At 51.9% G+C, this 19,699-nt stretch overlaps 1 protein-coding gene across 1 annotated transcript in view; it reads left to right on the top strand.

The window, feature by feature from the left end:
• Positions 1-16,527, top strand: part of LOC119957049 (complement C3-like) — a 173,245-nt gene extending 156,718 nt beyond the window's left edge. The window contains exons 40-41 of the mRNA XM_038784655.1: positions 12,219-12,354; positions 16,300-16,527. Coding sequence (XP_038640583.1) covers positions 12,219-12,354; positions 16,300-16,441 — 278 coding nt within the window. The 3' untranslated portion in view covers positions 16,442-16,527. The remainder of the gene's footprint in view (positions 1-12,218; positions 12,355-16,299) is intronic.
• Positions 16,528-19,699: the final 3,172 nt, after the last annotated feature.

Here is a 19,699-nt window from a genome sequence, read left to right as displayed (position 1 = left end):
ATGATTATGTCAAGGATAGAATTTATGGCCTGGATTTCCACCCTGCCCCGCAGGTGGTGGAAGTGGCCTGCCACTGGCTGGGGTGGGATCTCCCAGTCCCACCGATATCAATGGCTTTTCCTATGACTTGCACCCTCCGTTGCTTGGGAATGCATTGTGGGAGATCATCCTCAGCTGGACCTGAAGACCCCATCAGCAGGAAGGACCAGTAGGCAGTGGGGTGGCACAGTGGTTGCCACTGTTGCTCCACAGCTCCAGAGTCCCAGGTTCAATTCCCGGCTTGGGTCACTGTCTGTACGGAGTCTGCACGTTTTCCCCCGTGACTGCATGGCTTTCCTCCCACAGTCCAAAGATGTGCAGGCTAGGTGGATTGGCCATGCTAAATTGCCCTTAGTGACCAAAGGGGTTGCGTGGGGTTGCTGGGTTACGGCTATGGGGCAGAGGTGTGGGCTTAAGTGGGGTGCTCTTTCCAAGGGCCGGTGCAGACTTTATGGGCTGAATGGCCTCCTTCTGCACTGTAAATTCTTTGTCTATGATCAGAAAATTCACCCCCATGTGTATTATTCTTGCCTGTGGTCAAAGTGATTCACTGAATGTGGTTGTTTTTTGGGGGATTCCCCTCAGAATAGTTGTCCCAATTTAAATAAGTCCCAGCAGCAATCTTTTGTGACATAAAAAAAATAAAGAAGATTGTTTCTTGTCACACACCTACCCTGAAAGTTTTAACATGGTATTTTACAAATAATAGCACATAGTCAAACATGTGACACAGCTGAAGACGAAAACATACAGTAATGTTTTCTGCCTCTCTCATCACGAGTGGTTAGCGTGGTGAATTATACTGCATTGTAATTCACACTGTATTGCATTGCGTTGTATTGTGTCCTTATGGGCTCTGTATGCGAGCCGCTGCGCGGCTCTGCCCATAGGGGGATATGAGGAGCTTGTACTGGGCTTCACCCTTGGCTCCGCCCATGGCTCCACCCATGGCTCCTCCCACTAACAAGAAGTATAAAGTGCTGCAGCCGTAAGCCTGCTCTCAGTTCCTCTGGTCGCAGGCTGGCTCAGTTGTAAGACTATTAAAACCACAGTTTACTTCCAATCGTGTGTGGAGTGAATTGATGGTCACATCAATTTAATAGTCTTAGAAAACTTGAAGAAAACTACTATGGAATCAGCCCTCAAACCTGATCGACTAGAACTCAACCCGCAGGCTGTAGAGGCGAAGGAAATCTTCCTACACTGGCTTCGATGTTTCAAGGCCTACCTGGCTGAATCAAGTACTTCCGAGACTACAGAGGAGCAGAAACTCAGCCTACTGCACGCAAGGGTGAGCCATCGTATCTCGATGCAACTTAATTGTACCACCTCATATACTGAGGCCATGCTCGACCGACTGTACGTGCGGCCCATCAACGAGGTCTGTGCGCGGCACATTTTCATGACCCGCTGCCAGCGCCCCGCGGAGTCGCTGGAAGACTTTCTGCGCGATTTAAAAGCCCTTGCTCGGGACTGCAATTTTCAGGCTGTAACAGCCGCCCAGCATATGGAACTCGCTGTCCGTGATGTATACGTGGCAGGGCTCAGGTCCAACTATGTGCGCCAGCGATTGCTTGAAAAAGGGGCCCAGAACTTGGAGGACACTGTAGAGTTAGCTACAACTAAGGAGGTCGCGTTCCGCAGTTTGAACTCATTCCCCGCGGACCAGGCCCCCATCGTGGGCCCCCGACCAGCGACAGCCCCGGGCCTGCGCCGCGTGGCCACCCACCCACTATGCAGCGCCAGCGTGCCATTTTTGTGGACAGCCCCAACACCCATGGCAGCACTGCCCGGCCCGCAACGCGACCTGCAGCAGCTGCGGTCGCAAAGGACACTATGCCCGAGTATGCCTGGCAAAGTCGAAAACTCCAAACTCCCCCGCAGTCCAGAGCACTCGCCTCCCAAACTCGCAGGCCCGCAGGCCCTGTAATGCTGCAGCGTGTCTGCCGACTCCGCCCCCACCCGACATGTGCGACTCATGGGGGCCGCCATCTTGGCAGCCCTCATCCTCACGGCCAGCCACATGCGACTCATGGGGGCCGCCATCTTGGACGCCATCTTCCTCACCGCGCACCACGTGCGATCCACGGGGGTGGCCATCTTGGATGCCATCTTCTCCAGTCTCCGAATCTCATCTCGACGACTACGACCTCTGTGGACAGTCATCACGGGGCCACTCCAGCACAGCTGATCGAGCCGCCAGCTACCCGCAACTCAACACAGTCACGTTGGACCAGTCGTGTCCAAAACACCTCCGAAACTCGATGATGACCGTTAAAATCAACGAATACAGGACACTGCGTCTTCGACTCCGGGGGCACCGAGAGCTTCGTACATCCTGACTTGGTAAGACGCTGTTCGCTCCCTGTCTTCCCTGCACAGCAAACTATCTCCCTCGCCTCGGGCTCACACTCTGTCCACATAAAAGGGCGCACCGTCGCGACCCTAACGATTCAGGGCTCCAGCTACGCTAATTTCCAGCTGTACGTACTCCCCGAACTCTGCACCCCACTCTTACTTGGACTCGACTTCCAATGTAATCTCAAGAGTTCACACTCAGCTTCGGCAGACCCCTACCGCTGCTCACTATCTGCAGTCTAGCGACGCTAAAAATCGACCCCCCTCCACTCTTTGCTAACCTCACTCCGAACTGCAAACCCGTAGCCACTCACAGCAGGCGGTATAGCCTGCAGGACAGGGTATTTATTAGAGCCGAGGTCCAGCGGCTCCTACATGAGGGAATCATAGAGGCCAGTAACAGCCCCTGGAGACCTCAAGTGGTGGTCGTCAAGACCGGGGAAAAGTTCCGGATGGTGGTTGATTGTAGCCAAACCATTAACCGGTTCACGCTCCTCGCTGCGTACACCCTCCCCAGGATTGCAGACATGGTTAATCAGATCGCCCAGTACCGCATATTCTTCACGGTGGATCTAAAGTCTGCATACCACCAGCACCCAATTCTCCCGGAGGACCGCCACTACACGGCGTTCGAGGCAGATGGCCGCCTCTTCCATTTCCTCCGGGTCCCCTTTGGCGTCACGAATGGGGTCTCGGTGTTCCAACGAGCAATGGACCGAATGGTGGACCAGTACGGGCTGCGGGCCACATTTCGGTACTTGGATAATGTCACCATCTGCGGCCATGATCAGCAGGACCACGATGCCAACCTCCACCGATTTCTCCAAATTGCCCAGAAACTTAATCTCACTTATAATACGGAGAAATGCATTTTCCGCGCTACCAGGCTAGCCATCCTCGGCTATGTCGTGGAAAACGGAGTCCTGGGCCCCGACCCGGACCGTATGCGCCCCCTCTTAGAACTCCCTTCCCCTCATTGTCCCAGGGCCCTCAGGAGGTGCCTGGGATTTTTCTCTTATTATGCCCAGTGGGTCCCTCAGTATGCAGACAAAGCCCGCCCACTATTTAAGACCACACTCTTTCCTCTGTCAGCTGAGGCCCGCCAGGCCTTCAACTGCATCAAGGAGGACATCGCCAATGCTGCCATGCGGGCGGTGGATGAATCCATACACTTCCAGGTGGAAAGCGATGCCTCAGCCTGATGGGATTTATCCTAGGATTCTCTGGGAAGCCAGGGAAGAGATTGCTGAGCCTTTGGCTTTGATTTTTATGTCATCATTGGCTACAGGAATAGTGCCAGAGGACTGGAGGATAGCAAATGTGGTCCCTTTGATCAAGAAGGGGAGTAGAGATAACCCCGGTAACTATAGGCCGGTGAGCCTCACGTCTGTTGTGGGTAAAGTCTTGGAGAGGATTATAAGAGATACGATTTATAATCATCTAGATAGGAATAATATGATTAGGGATAGTCAGCATGGTTTTGTGAAGGGTAGGTCATGCCTCACAAACCTTATCGAGTTCTTTGAGAAGGCGACTGAACAGGTAGACGAGGGTAGAGCAGTTGATGTGGTGTATATGGATTTCAGTAAAGCGTTTGATAAGGTTCCCCACGGTCGGCTATTGCAGAAAATACGGAGGCTGAGGATTGAGGGTGATTTAGAGATGTGGATCAGAAATTGGCTAGTTGAAAGAAGACAGAGGGTGGTGGTTGATGGCAAATGTTCAGAATGGAGTTCAGATACGAGTGGCGTACCACAAGGATCTGTTCTGGGGCTGTTGCTGTTTGTCATTTTTATAAATGACCTAGAGGAGGGCACAGAAGGTTGGGTGAGTAAATTTGCAGACGACACTAAAGTCGGTGGAGTTGTAGACAGTGTGGAATGATGTTGCCGGTTACAGAGGGACATAGATAAGCTGCAGAGCTGGGCTGAGAGGTGGCAAATGGAGTTTAATGTAGAGAAGTGTGAGGTGATTCACTTTGGAAAGAATAACAGGAATGCGGAATATTTGGCTAATGGTAAAATTCTTGGTAGTGTGGATGAGCAGAGGGATCTCGGTGTCCATGTACATAGATCCCTGAAAGTTGCCACCCAGGTTGATAGGGTTGTGAAGAAGGCCTATGGTGTGTTGGCCTTTATTGGTAGAGGGATTGAGTTCCGGAGCCATGAGGTCATGTTGCAGCTGTACAAAACTCTGGTACGGCCGCATTTGGAGTATTGCGTACAGTTCTGGTCGCCTCATTATAGGAAGGACGTGGAAGCTTTGGAACGGGTGCAGAGGAGATTTACCAGGATGTTGCCTGGTATGGAGGGAAAATCTTATGAGGAAAGGCTGATGGACTTGAGGTTGTTTTCGTTAGAGAGAAGAAGGTTAAGAGGTGACTTAATAGAGACATACAAAATGATCAGAGGGTTATATAGGGTGGACAGTGAGAGCCTTCTCCCGTGGATGGAGGTGGCTAGCACGAGGGGACATAGCCTTAAATTGAGGGGTAATAGATATAGGACAGAGGTCAGAGGTGGGTTTTTTATGCAAGGAGTGGTGAGGCCGTGGAATGCCCTACCTGCAACAGTAGTGCACTCGCCAACATTGAGGGCATTTGAAAGTTTATTGGATAAGCATATGGATGATAAGGGCATAGTGTAGGTTAGATGGCCTTTAGTTTTTGACTTCCCATGTCGGTGCAACATCGTGAGCCGAAGGGCCTGTACTGCGCTGTATCGTTCTATGTTCTATGTTCAGCAGTCGCTCTCGCCGCCACTCTGAATCAGGCAGGGTGACCAGTCGCCTTCTTCTCCCGAACCCTCTCCGCTTCGGAAATTCGACACTCCTCGGTCAAAAAAGAAGCTCAAGCCATTGTGGAAGACCTACGGCATTGGAGGTACTACCTCGCAGTTAGGAGGTTTACCCTCATCACCGACCAAAGATTGGTTGCCTTCATGTTCGACAACTCACAAAGGAGCAAAATTAAAAATGATAAAATCCTACGGAGAAGGATCGAACTCTCCACCTACAATTACGATATTATGTATCGACCGGGGAAGCTCAATGAGCCCCCAGATGCCCTGCGCGACACGTGCGCCAGCGCGCAAGACAACCGCCTGAAAGCTATCCGCAATGACCTCTGCCACCCGGGGGTCACCCAGCTCGCCCACTACGTCAAAGCCCGAAATCTGCCTTTCTCCACCGAGGAGGTAAAAGCCATCACCAGGGATTGCCCGATCTGCGCGGAGTGCAAACCACACTTCTATAGATCAGACAAGGCCCACCTGGTAAAGGCCTCCCAGCCCTTTGAACACTTGAGCATCGATTTCAAAGGGCCACTCTCCTCGACCAATTGAAATGTGTACTTTCCGAACATCATCGACGAGTTCTCCCGCTTCCCGTTTGCCATCCCGTGCCCCGATATGACCTTCCACACAGCCATCAGAGCCCTGCACAGTGTCTTCTCCCTGTTCGGTCTCCCCAGCTACGTACACAGCGACAGGGGTTCGTCCTGCATGAGCGACAAGCTGCGTCAGTACCTGCTCGACAAGGGCATTGCCTCAAGCAGGACTACCAGCTACAACCTCAGGGGGAACGGGCAGGTGGAGAGGGAGAACGTGACGGTCTGGAAGACCGTCCTACTGACCTTCCGGTCCAGGAATCTCCCGACCTCCCATTGGCAGGAGGTCCTCCCCGACGCGCTCCATGCAATTAGGTCCCTCCTGTGCACCGCCACCAACCAGACCCCTCACGAACGACTATTTGTTTTCTCTAGGGGCACTACCACGGGGGTTTCACTCCCATCCTGGTTGAGGACTCCGGGCCCGGTTCTCCTCCGGAAGCACATCTGGGCACACAAAACAGATCCGCTAGAAGAGAGAGTGCTACTACTTCATTCGAACCCCCAATAGGCCCTCATTGAATACCCCGACGGCCGTCAGGACACCGTTTCCCTCCGGGACCTGGCGCCTGCAGGATCCAACTCCACCACCACCACCGCCGAGGTACCCCTCACACTATACCCCACCAAACCCCCTGCGCCCCCGCGCCTATAGGTTCCCTGCCCACGCTCGGCGCCCCCCACGCCTATAGGTTTCCTGCGCCCCCCGTCACCCGTCGCACCGGTCAGGAATGAAGCTCGGGCCGAAACACCCCCGGAGTCCACCATCGTACCCTCACCGACCGTCACCACCCAGCCACCCGAAGACGCTGCAACCCTGGTGCTCTGCCGATCCCAAAGGACGACTCGGCTACCAGACCGACTCAATTTGTAGACCCGTCACCCCCGGCAGACTTGATTTTTTTACAGGGGGTGAATGTGGTGAATTATACTGCATTGTAATTCACATTGTATTGCATTGCGTTGTATTATGTCCTTGTGGGCTCTGTATGTGAGCCGTTGCGCGGCTCTGCCCATAGGGGTGGATGAGGAGCTTGTACTGGGCTTCACCCATGGCTCCGCCCATGGCTCCTCCCACTAACCGGAAGTATAAAATGCTGCAGCCGTAAGCCTGCTCTCAGTTCCTCTGGTCGCAGGCTGACTCAATTGTAAGACTATTAAAACCACAGTTTACTTCCAATCGTGTGTCGAGTGAATTGATGGTCACATCAGTTAGTTTCTTGGTGAAGTCAGTCCCTGAATTGGAGCGGTCTTGAAGAGCAGTGGGATCTCAGCCAGGTTCCTGTCTTCTTTGTAGTTGAATTCCAGGAAGCTGATTCTGTTCTCACTAAACTTGAAGACGCAACAGGTTAGAGAGAGATTAATTTTTCTTCTTTCAGCAGATACCTGACTGCAATCCTGTGTAATCCTAACTGCATTTCTTGCAGGTGATTCGGTGGCTTTTCAGAGGATGTTTCTTAGGTTTTGGATCTGACCAGCTTCTGTTGTTAGTTGTAACAGAGCAGGTAGCAAATATGGCTATCTTAAATCATGTGAGCAATTATCAGTTCAAAGTCTTTCTGCCGGCAAACCGCAGTTGTACATATCCTGTGCCTTAGCTTTTCACACATTGAGAGCTTTTGAGGCGGGGAAGATCACTTTAATTGAGTGACTCATTCAATTCAAATTACCATTTTGGATTCCCTGCCATCAATGGGTGTTAATGGCTTTATTGTCATTACTGCAACTATGTGCAAAAGTGTTGTTCTGTTGACAATCATAGAATTTACAGTGCAGAAGAAGGCTTGATGGCATATGGTACAGTTCTGGATTTGAGGCATTTGGGTGTGCTGTCTGGGTTGATTTTCAGTTGTTCATAGAATTTACAGTGCAGAAGAAGGCCATTCAGCCCATCAGGTCTACACCTGCCCTTGAAAAAGCACCCTACTTAAGACCACGCCTCCATCTTATCCCCGTAACCCAGCAACCCCACCTAACCTTTGGACACCTATGGACAATTTAGCTTGGCCAATCCACCTAACCACATCTTTGGACTATGGGAGGAAACTGGAGCGCCCGGAGTAAACTGACGCAGACACGGGTCTTTTATTCGCTCCTGTTTTATCTTTTATTGCACTTCTCTGTGTAATTTGATATACTACGGAGTGTAATATGTGTTACTCGAACCTTGGTTACTGATGAGGTCTTCTGAATCTTGATGAAGAAGACTCAAACTCGTCCAGTAGTAACAAAAGGTTTATTGAGTAACTATAACAATAATTGTGTGCGTTCTTTACTTTACATTGATACTAGTGATAAGGTTAACAAGATCTAACTACAGTAACTATGCGTAACTACACTAACCATCTGAGCTAATCTGATACTCCTGTCCTAGTCGCAGTCCATCCGAGAGAGAGAGAGAGAGAGACACACACAATGTGGTTGTCTTTATACCCCTGTTGGGCCGGCCCTTTAGTGATCATCTGGTGCTACAGATTACACATTAACCCCGTATGTACATGCACATACAGAGATCACTACAACGGGGAGAAAGTGCAAACTCCACACAGTCACCCGAGGCCGGAATTAAACCCAGGTCCCTGGAGTTGTGAGGCAGCAGTGCCAACCGCTGTGCCACAGTCGAAACATAACACTTTCACAAGTGGCCGGGATTGTTCATATTTGAGTGAAGTATTGACTTGAGTTTCAATTCAGTCTGGAGTCAAGACCAAAGTCACATTATAAGTTGCCAGCTTTCTTCATTTTTTTTCTAATTAATTCATGAGTTATCTGGATTGCTGGCGAAGCAAAGACTAATTGTGCCTCCCTAATTGACCTCGAGAAGATCATGGTGTCCTGCCTTCTTGAAATGCTGCAGTCCATGTGCTGTGGGTGCAGCCACAGTGCTGTGAGGTTGTTCCAGGAGTTTGACCCAGCGACAGTGAAGGAAATATGTATCTGGAAATACATTCTGGGTGGTCCAGCATCACGTGATGTGTAGTGATATCAGCAGAGTGCTTTCAGCAGTTTGCCATCTTCATTGTATTGAGCGACGCCATTAATGAACCTCATCGTGTTTTACAAGAATCTAGAGTATGGGCACCTTCATACCGTTTCACTTTGCGACAACAAAGAAATGTAGCAGGAGATAGAACTGGCGATGAGGATTGAAGTAGAAAAATCGCTGGAAAGAAGATTTTCGTCTGCTAACTGGGGGATGGCACCGGGAACAACAGAAGATTCTTGGGACCAGCCTTGCACATGCACAGACATTGGGAAAAGCACTGCCGGCAATATAAAAATTTGATAAAGTTCTCGACAGCAGTTTTGAGTAAGCAGATCGACAATTGGGGAAGACTTGCCTGCATTGAAGTGAGTGGTGAATGGGGGTCTAGGCTGCATCGACTGGGTTCATGGCAAAGCTACACTGACTGCAGGGGGGGGGGGGGGGGGGGCGGGGGGGGGAGCGGGATTCTCCGCCCTGCTGCATCAGTTTTCTGGTGCGGCGCGTCCCCGCCAGCAGTGGCATTCTCTGTCCCTCCAGCCAGCCAATGGGGTTTTCCATTGTGGGCAGCCCCACACCATCTGGAAAGCCCTGTGCCAGCAAGAATCCCACCAGTGGAGAACCTAGCCCGGGATTTCAAAGTTTGCCAATTATGCACAGGCATAACTCAGTAGAAAAGTCAAAATTCTGAAGCAAAAAGGGGAAAGATTCCAAGTTGCTTGTTCAAAGAGTTGTTTGTGCCATGCTTTCCAACACAGTCAGAAGTGTAGAACCAAAGAGCCTGGATCCAGAAATGGAGGGAAAATGGGTGCATTTGACGAGGATTATGAAACATAGACTGTGTATGAAGAAAGATTCCAATTGTTTTTTAATAACTAATCAGACACTGGAGGACCTAAAAGGTCGCAATATTTCTCAACCCAGCTGTAGAACGCTGCTACAGAATCTTGTTCCGCCATCAAAACCAGGAAACAAGTCCTTAAGTGAATTAATACAACTTTTAGAGAGATATTTCTCTCCAAGATGTTATTGATTGTAGAATGGTTCTGATTCCACGATCCTAGTCTGGAAGAAGGTGAAAATATTTTGCAGTTTATAGTGTCTTTAAGAGAATATTAGCTAGCTATTGTGAAATTGGTACAGCACATGAGTCAGGCTGGTTTGTGTGTTACACAGTGAAGCAATTCACAAGAAACTGCTTACTGTAAGTGATTTGATTCTGAAAGCTGCTGTGGAAGTTTCCACATCTATGGAGTTTGCAACACGGAGAAATGTCTCCGATAGGGGCTGAGCAAAGATCCACAAAATGGATACTTCAAGGCTGCAAAGGTGGAAGCATGACACTGCTGTACAGCGGTTGGGCACTCAATGGCGAACGCTGGAGTAAATCAAATACATGCAAAAGCTGTGGTAAGAAGGGGACACATCGCCAAATGGTGTTGAGCTCAGAAAACATCTACACCAAGAAGAACATCACAAGTAAGCAATCCAGTTGTGTCTACCGATTAGTGGATGAAGCTCAAGATCACTCATGAGACAGCAAAACCGAGCTAATGCAAAACTAAAGCTCAGGGCGCAATTCAGCCTCTCATGAGATTTGCGACATTCAAAATGACTCGTGGGATTCAACAGAATCTTGAGAGATTCCCTCACTGGGCATGATCCAGTTCAGCATATTTAAATAAGGCATTAGGCTCATTTAAATATACATTCGCTTGACATCTTGGACTCGACGGCATGCGCTCTCTGTGAGTGTGGAGGCTGATTCCATTGTGACTATCAAAAGGGAATTAGGTAATCGACCAAACAGAAAAAGAACTACATTTACAGGAAAATGGCAGGACAGTTGGACTAGCTCAGTTGGAGTTGTGGAGAGCTGGAACAAACACAATGGGCCAAATGGCCTTCTTCTGCACTACAGCCATTCTATGATTCTTTGACATGCTCAATGGTTAGTGTCCAGTGCGTTGTTTTTATTTAATAATTGGCAATGTGTTAGGAAAACAAATATAGTTTTAAAGGATTTATATTTGTATGAGTGAACATTAGAAATAAGGGGCGGAATTCTCCGACCCCCTGCAGGGTCAGGGAATCGCCCGGGGCTGGCGTAAATCCCGCCCCCACCATGGCCGGAATTCTCCGGCACCCGGGAACCAGCGGGAGCGGGAATCACGCCCCGCTGATCGGCGTGCCCCCCGCGCCAGTCGGCGGGCCCCCTCAGCGATTCTCCGGCGCCCCCGCCCTGCCGGGTAGGGGAGAATTGCGCCTAAGGTATAGTTTTAAGTGGGTTTAATGTAATATTTCCAAACCTGGAAGGGTCAAACCTATAGTTAGATTCATGCTGGACAAAGGTGTTTTTGTGTCATTTTAACAGTCTGGGAATCGAGAGTTAAAGAAATTGTGAACAGTTTATGCTGAAGTCACGACAAAGAAATCCCACCGTGTTGGATACTGGATTCACTGTTAAAAGTGCAGTGGAAGCTTTGTTTAAAGGAGTCGTTTGGAAAACCTGAACTGGAATTCGGAATGAAAACTGGGAATGGAAAGCCTTACTGTGAAAGAAATTTTTGAAGCATGCTTTTGGGAGTGGAGTATGGAAGCTCTCACATGACAATCATCTGGGGCATTCTGAGGAGAAATCCACAGACACAAACTTGGGTTCAGAGCAGAGTGAGTGTATTTGACCACAGCCAATATGTATGTTTAAAGGGACTTTTTGCCAATGAGATCACTGTAGCTTAAGATGTACTTTGTAATCCATGTTAACCTTGAATTCTGTGTATAGTTATGAAGCTAAGGGAGAAATGTGAAATGAAAAAATGAAATGAAAATCGCTTATTGTCACAAGTCGGCATCAATGAAGTTACTGTGAAAAGCCCCTAGTCGCAACATTCCGGCGCCTGTTCGGGGAGGCTGGTACAGGAATTAAACCGTACTGCTGGCCTGCCATGGTCTGCTTTAAAAGCCAGCTATTTAGCCCTGTTGTAAACCAGTAATGAAGTGTTGTATCATAATCCAATGTTGCAAGTTTAATAATTTTTTTTCTTGTTGTTGAAACTATTTAACGGTCCTGTAGCTCTGTTCTTCCACGTTTCAAAGACAAGTAAACATTATGGGGTGCGATTCTCCGGTCCGCCAGCTGTGCTTTCTGGCGTGGCTCGATCCTGCCGGAATGGGATTCTCTGTTCATGCAGCCAGCCAATGTGGTTTCCCATTGTGGCCACCCCACGCCGTCGGGAATGCCGCCGACGCAGAATTTTGCAGATGGTCTTTTGAGCCAAGGGTCCATTCTCAGATCTTCCTGTCCAGTTATAAAATCAACTGGAATCGTCACAAATGTCATTAGCCACATCTGGATTGTCAATTCGCCACACATAGCTAATGCATTGAGAAGCATTGAACAATGGTCAATCAAAGTAATTTTTCATCTGACATCTCGCATTTTGCATTCAGGAAGTGATGAAGTTCAGAATGGGAAAATGAGGGAATTGATCACTCACTCCAACTGTGAAGGAATATTTGACGTGGACTTCGGAAAAGGTTATCTAATAATGGGTCAGAGGGAAGATTTGTGGCGTATAGGCAATAGGTAAGCTGGAAATTCAGAACTAATTTTACCCTTTTGTGTCATTCTCTGCATTCTTCCACAGTTGGCATTTTATTGGCAATCTGAAGAAATTAACAGAAAATGTATAAATTCTGTTTCAAGACATTGCAATATTGTAATTCAGAAGAAATTGACTTTCTAATTCTTGTTAAGAATATTTTTATTCAAATTTTCAACATTTTTGCAACAGTACACAAACTGTGCCCTGTTCCCTCCCCCCCCCCCCCCCCCCAGCCCCCTCCCCTCCAACGCCACTCACCAGCACCACTCCAGCCCCACCCCTTGACAGCGACCAAGTCTCAAAATGTAAAACAAGCAAGCCCCAGCTGTTGTGGGACCCCTTATTTCCTCCACTGAGGGCAAATTTCGCATTCTCCAAATACAGAAACACCTTCTCCCCCAGCCATGCCAAGGGAAGAAGCTGACCTCCACCCCAACAGAACCCGACTTTGAGCAATCAAAGAGGCGAAGACTAAAACATCTACCCCCGCTCCCGTCTGCAGCTCCAGCTGGTCTGACATCCCGGATATGGCTTCTCAGGGACCCGGCTCCAAATCCACATGCAGGACATCAGACCTGGTGGTGAAAAACCACCCCCAATGTTTCTCCAACGTCAGGCAAGACCAAAACATATGGACATGATTGGCTGGGTTCCGACCTCCCACACCTCTCGCAACTACCCTCTGCCCCCTCAAACAGCCGGCTCATCCTTGCCTTCATTAGGTGCACCCTATACACCACTTCTAGCTGAATCAACCCCAACCTCACACACGAGGTCGAGGCATTAACCCTTTGCAGCACTTCACGCCGTAATCCTTCATCCAGCCCAATCCTCAAATTTTCCTCCCACGTAGCTTTTATTCCCTTCCATGTCCTCATTGTCCTCCTCCATAATCCTTCTGGAGATCGGTGAAACAACCTCACTCTCCAACCCCTACACCGATAGCATCTCCTCCAACAACGAGGTGGATGACAAAATGTGGATAGCCATTGATTTTACTGGCTCTCCAAGTCATCCCGTCTCCCACAGGACAATGCCTGTTGGTGTCAGGGCTGGAAAATCCCACTTTGTGCTCTTAGAGCTGCAGTGTAAGTCTATCAATAAGGCCTAATGGAGCAGTGCAATTCTGGAGATCCCAAACCTCCTTTTATGTCATGAGCTAAAGATACATCCCTACGGTCCCCTCAATGACAGGTATGTGCTTTAACTGTGTTTTAGTGTGACTTTAATCATTTTAAATGTTTTCTTTATTCTACTTTTAACTCTAACTCCTCCTCTGCCCCCCACTACTCCCTCTGTCCCCTTCCCAAATCCCACTGCACCTCTGGTTCTGTTCACCTCCCCTTCCACCTCCGTTCCACATCCCTGGCTGTTCTCTGATGTTGGTATAATTCAGGAGGTGGAGGTGGTTGTGAGAGTTGGGTAAGCAGAGCCAGGAGAACTGGTAGTGGGACTGGGGAAGCAGCGGTGTTTCAGCATCCTTCCTTGAATAAATGAATGCAAATATCAAAGTACGTCTTCAGCAATCAGCCTACGTTTACACACAGACAGTGGGGATGCGGGGGGAGCCGGGGGGGAATGCGGGGAGAGTCGGAGGGAATGCGGGGAGAGTCGGGGGGAATGCGGGGAGAGTCGAGGGGGGTGCGGGGAGAGTCGGGGGGAATGCGGGGAGAGTCGGGGGAATGCGGGGAGAGTCGGGGGGGCATGCGGGGAGAGTCGGGGGGAATGCGGGGAGAGTCGGGGGGGGAATGCGGGGAGAGTCGGGGGGGGAATGCAGGGAGAGTGAGGGGAATGCAGGGAGAGTCGGGGGATGTGGGGAGAGTCGGGGAATGCAGGGAGAGTCGAGGGAATGCGGGGAGAGTCGGGAATGCGGGGAGAGTCGGGGGGAATGCGGGGAGAGTCGGGGGGGATGCGTGGAGAGTCGAGGAAATGCGGGGAGAGTCGGGAATGCGGGGAGAGTCAGGGGGAATGCGGGGAGAGTCGGGGGGATGCGGGGAGAGTCGGGGGGAATGCGGGGAGAGTCGAGGGGAATGCGGGGAGAGTCGGGGGCAAATGTGGGGAGAGTCGGGGGGTAATGCGGGGAGAGTCGGGGGGGGAATGCGGGGAGAGTCGGGGGGAATGCGGGGAGAGTCGGGGGGGATGCGTGGAGAGTCGGGGGGAATGCGGGGAGAGTCGGGGGGAATGCGGGGAGAGTCGGGGGGTAATGCGGGGAGAGTCGGGGGGGGAATGCGGGGAGAGTCGGGGGGAATGCGGGGAGAGTCGGGGGGAATGCGGGGAGAGTCGGGGGGAATGCGGGGAGAGTCGGGGGGAATGCGGGGAGAGTCAGGCGGGATGCGGGGAGAGTCGAGGGAATGCGGGGAGAGTCGGGGGAATGCGGGGAGAGTCGGGGGGAATGCGGGGAGAGTCGGGAATGCGGGGAGAGTCGGGGGGGAATGCGGGGGAGTCGGGGGGAATGCGGGGAGAGTCGGGGGGAATGCGGGGAGAGTCGGGGAGAATGCGGGGAGAGTCGGGGGGGAATGTGGGGAGAGTCGGGGAGGAATGCGGGGAGAGTCGGGGGGAGAGTCGGGGGGAATGCGGGGAGAGTCGGGGGGAATGCGGGAAGAGTCGGGGGGAATGCGGGGAGAGTCGGGGGGGAATGCGGGGAGAGTCGGGGGGAATGCGGGGAGAGTCGGGGGGGAATGCGGGGAGAGTCGGGGGGAATGCGGGGAGAGTCGGGGGGGAATGCGGGGAGAGTCGGGGGGGAATGCGGGGAGAGTCGGGGGGGAATGCGGGGAGAGTCGGGGGGGAATGCGTGGAGAGTCGGGGGGAATGCGGGGAGAGTCGGGGGGAATGCGGGGAGAGTCGGGGGGAATGCTGGGAGAGTCGGGCGGGATGCGGGGAGAGTCGAGGGAATGAGGGGAGAGTCGGGGGGGAATGCGGGGAGAGTCGGGAATGCGGGGAGAGCCGGGGGGGAATGTGGGGGAGTCGGGGGGAATGCGGGGAGAGTCGGGGGGGAATGCGGGGAGAGTCGGGGAGAATGCGGGGAGAGTCGGGGGGGGGAATGTGGGGAGAGTCGGGGAGGAATGCGGGGAGAGTCGGGGGGAGAGTCGGGGGGAATGCGGGGAGAGTCGGGCGGGATGCGGGGAGAGTCGAGGGAATGAGGGGAGAGTCGGGGGGGAATGCGGGGAGAGTCAATGGAATGCGGGGAGAGCCGGGGGGGAATGTGGGGGAGTCGGGGGGAATGCGGGGAGAGTCGGGGGGGAATGCGGGGAGAGTCGGGGGGGGGAATGTGGGGAGAGTCGGGGAGGAATGCGGGGAGAGTCGGGGGGAGAGTCGGGGGGAATGCGGGGAGAGTCGGGGGGAATGCGGGGAGAGTCGGGGGAATGCGGGGAGAGTCGGGGGGGAATGCGGGGAGAGTCAATGGAATGCGGGGAGAGTCGGGGAATGGGGGGAGAGTCGGGGGGAATGCGGGGAGAGTTGGGGGAATGCGGGGAGAGTCGGGGGAATGCGGGGAGAGTCAATGGAATGCGGGGAGAGTCGGGGAATGGGGGGAGAGTCGGAGAATGTGGGGAGAATTGGAGAATGCGGGGAGAGTCAGAGGAACACGGGAAAGTTGGAGGAATGCGGGAGAATGGGAGGAATACCAGAGAATTGACGGAACAAGGGGAAAGCTGTGGCCACATGTTGGAGTCCGGGAAAGCCGGGAGGTCTGTGGGAAAGCCGAGAGGTCTGTGGGAATGCGGGGAGGTCTGCGGGAAAGCAGGGAGAGCTGTAGAAAGCAGTGAAAGTCAGGGAAAGCGGTGAAAATTGCAGAAACGTGAGGAGAGTCAGGGAAAGCAGGGTGACTTATGAGAATGCAGAGAGAGCCGGAGAATGTGAGGACAGTATTCATAATCAGTTTGCCTGGGTGATTTCATCCTCATTTTCATTGGCTGTCTTAATTTCAGGACAAACTATCAGATTGGAGGCCAAACCTGGATTGAACATTGGCCAAAAGGAGATGAATGTCAAGACCGTCATTATAGGTACCTCTGTCAGGACCTAGAGGAATTTTCTGAAATCCTGATGGTTAATGGCTGTGGAACTTAATTTTTGTATCTTCAATGATGGTGGTAAAAAACATTATTCGAATTATGCAATCTAAATTAAATAAAGCTCTCTGGTTAAATATCAAATGACAAGCAAACTGATTTATTTTAGCTGTGCAAAATCTTTCAGGGAAAATACACAGCGACATTGTTTGCTGTAAAACTGTAGCTCTATGTGGTCTGGACTTTCAACAAACAGGAGATTTATTAACTAAACACACAAACTCATTAACACACTGACTCTGCCTGGTAATCCTGCCAAGCTCCATGCCTGTGACGCTGCACGTTAACTGTGTCATCACATAACCATGTGACAATCCAGTCTACACCCTCCCCATTTAGTTTGGGCCCCCAGTGATGTGAGATGTAACAGTGTCGGCACATAACTATGTTCAGCTAAGTGTGTGCAAACAAATCAATAAATTGACAGAAACTTACAAGTCTGTACAAACAATGAAACACCAATTAGGCACTTGCAGATGATGCCTAGTCTGTTGTGTGTCCATTGAGCCAGTTGTGTGTCCATTCACACTCTTCCTCCTTTCAGGCTAAGTTGTGGAAATATTGGGCGCGATCCACCAGCTGTAACGCGCTGGCGTGATCTAACCAGCCCACTCCTGTTGGTGCGTTCAGCATCCCGCAAAGCGAGAAGCCAATAACCACCAATTAAGACCAATCTCCATCTCATTAACATTCGACCCCCTGTCGAATGTCCTCCCGTGATCTAACTGGCTCCCCAGCAAGTGGTCATGCAAGCGCCGTTTAGTACACTGTATAAAAATGTGAAGCTAGCGCAATGGAGGCTGTAGGATGAGTAGTCATCTTGGAAATTGGGCAGTCAGCCCTGGGCAATGGGGTCGCTGACCCCATACTCGTTGGGGGGTGGTGTGGGGGTGGGGGGGGGGGTGCGGATGAGCTTGGTCGGGGGCAGCTGGATTCAGCTCCAGATACTCCTGCGTCACCCTGAACCTCCCCAATGCCTGCCCCACGGTGTCGATGCCCTCAGAGATGTCCCTCTGTGAGCCGGCCATGCTCTGCAGTGCCTCACCAATCTCCACCTGTGTCTGGGTTATGGTCCTCAGCGGCCGGGACATGCTCTTGAGCGCCTCACAATGCCCATCTGGGACTGGGACATGGTCTGGTGCCCCTCAGCAGTGCCCACCTAAGACTGAGACATGCTCCACAGTGCCTCGGAAAGGCGCACCTGCATCAGGGACACGTCCCCCAGTGACTGGGACATGCTGTCGAGGCGCTCAGCCATGACCGTCACTGACTGAGCAAAGCCTTGGACACCATCACTCATGGTGCCGACATCGTGTTCCAGGCTTTTCACTGCAGTCGTCACCTTTTGCGGTGCCACAGATTGCCGTCGCAATCTCCTGCACCTGCACATTCGCCCCGTGTTTGCGCGAGTTTCGCCCCCACAACCCAAAGATGTGCAAGATGGGTGGATTGGCTAAATAGCTTCTTAATTGGAAAAAAATTAATTGGGTACTGTAAAGTTTTTTTTTAAAGACATAGAATGATAGAATTTACTGTGCAGAAGTTACATCCCCCCCCCCCCCCCCCTCCCCACCCCCTCTGAATCACAGGGCCACACCCTATCAACTGCATCAGCTCCGGGATTGCCAGGCCAAGAGAATTAGCATCTGACTGGGACCCAGCTGGGTCCTGGATTCCGTGGATCTCCGATTGCTGTCTTCCCTGGACGTTCCTGCCTCCAGATGACATGCATCAGCAGCTGTGTGGTGTTCACCAGATTATGCCCCAGAAACCTGTCCACTACCTTGGCCCACTGAGGTGTGGAGTCTGCACTGGAGGAGGGTGGGGCTGACAGCCGTGAATCAACGATGGTGGCATCCTCGGAGGTGTTTTCATGGGAGGCGGGGGGGGGGGGGGGGGGGGCATGAACAACTGACACGTGACAGATCCTATGGGTGGGGGCCGGTGGATACTCACTTCTGCAGCGGTGGCCAATCTCGATGGCAGCCACCGATCTCTCCACGGTCACCCTGTGACCTCCGGGGTTAGTTTCTCATAGTGGGTGGGGACCCTGAGGTCTGGCACTCCGCCACCCTTCTGAGCCCTTTCCCATCTGTTGTGGGCCAACTTCTCAAGCGGGGACACGGAAGGGGAATTGCGAAACGAACGCTTCATGCAACGCGGGTGGAGGAGCATGGCATAGGATGGGTGAATGTCCCACTTCTGGGCTGGCGGGTTCCAGGGGCTGGGGCAGATCGCGGTATTATGCAGGGGTGTGGTTGGCTGACCCTCTGAGCCCCTCGGGGGAACAGGGTATCCTGTCAAGACTCAACCGCGCCCATCCGTCTGGCCAGGTCAGCATCTCCGAATTGTGGCTGGACTCTTTGGCAGCATGGCTATCTGGGGTTTGATCTGCGGGATCGGTTTAAGTGGTGCTCCCCCCCCAACCCCCCCCCCCCCACCCCGGTTAGCAGAGAGCTGCCAGGCGTGATCCCAGCGAATAAACCAGCGGGATAGTCATTTCTGCCGTTAAGCCATTGGGGCATCATTACGTGTCCTAATTAACATTAGATACCGATGACGGCTGTCAGGAAACACACGGCATTTCCCGCTCGATACCACACTTAGATGGTGCCCATTGACTTTGGTCGGTCCAGACAGTTTAAGACTCGACAAAGTCCTGATACCACGTTTTGGGCCTGGTCAATCGTCTCAAATGTGTATAGACACCAACAGGTGGCAGTGAACTTTGTGGTGGGCATGCAGGCATATCGTTCATGCAATGTGAAGACCTTGGACTTTCCACGCAGGACTTCCAATTGCTTCTGGTTTAGGGAGCCGTGTGTGGCATGTGGTCCAGGGAAAGTGGTCAGTCTGAGTAGTCAGCTGCCGGTGATGGCAAAAGTTGCCGCCAATTGCATATATTTGGCTGCCGTTGGAGTCACCACATAGATGTTGAGCTGCAGGGCTGTGTCTTTGACCACTGGTTGTAGCCTTGTGCAGTCTGCATATTTACCGTTTGGCCCACTGCCAGAGGACACAGAGCGTGGGAGTGCATGTCATAGTGCGCCTTGTTGTTTAATCGGAATTACAGCAGTGCTTCATGCGCGTGGGGTACAAGTTCTGGCTGCAACACAGCCTTGGCGATCAGGATCATGGCCCTGGTGTTTCTAGAGAGAAGCCGTTGAGCTGACGAGGGCAGACCCTGATGGGGAAGATTGGGTAGGCTTAGAATTGCAGCATCGGAATTAGTGTTGTCCCGTGCACACTTTTCTAG

Source organism: Scyliorhinus canicula, chromosome 25 (assembly GCF_902713615.1).
Source record: "Scyliorhinus canicula chromosome 25, sScyCan1.1, whole genome shotgun sequence".
Classification (NCBI taxonomy): domain Eukaryota; kingdom Metazoa; phylum Chordata; class Chondrichthyes; order Carcharhiniformes; family Scyliorhinidae; genus Scyliorhinus; species Scyliorhinus canicula.
This window is presented reverse-complemented; position numbering and strand designations above follow the sequence as displayed.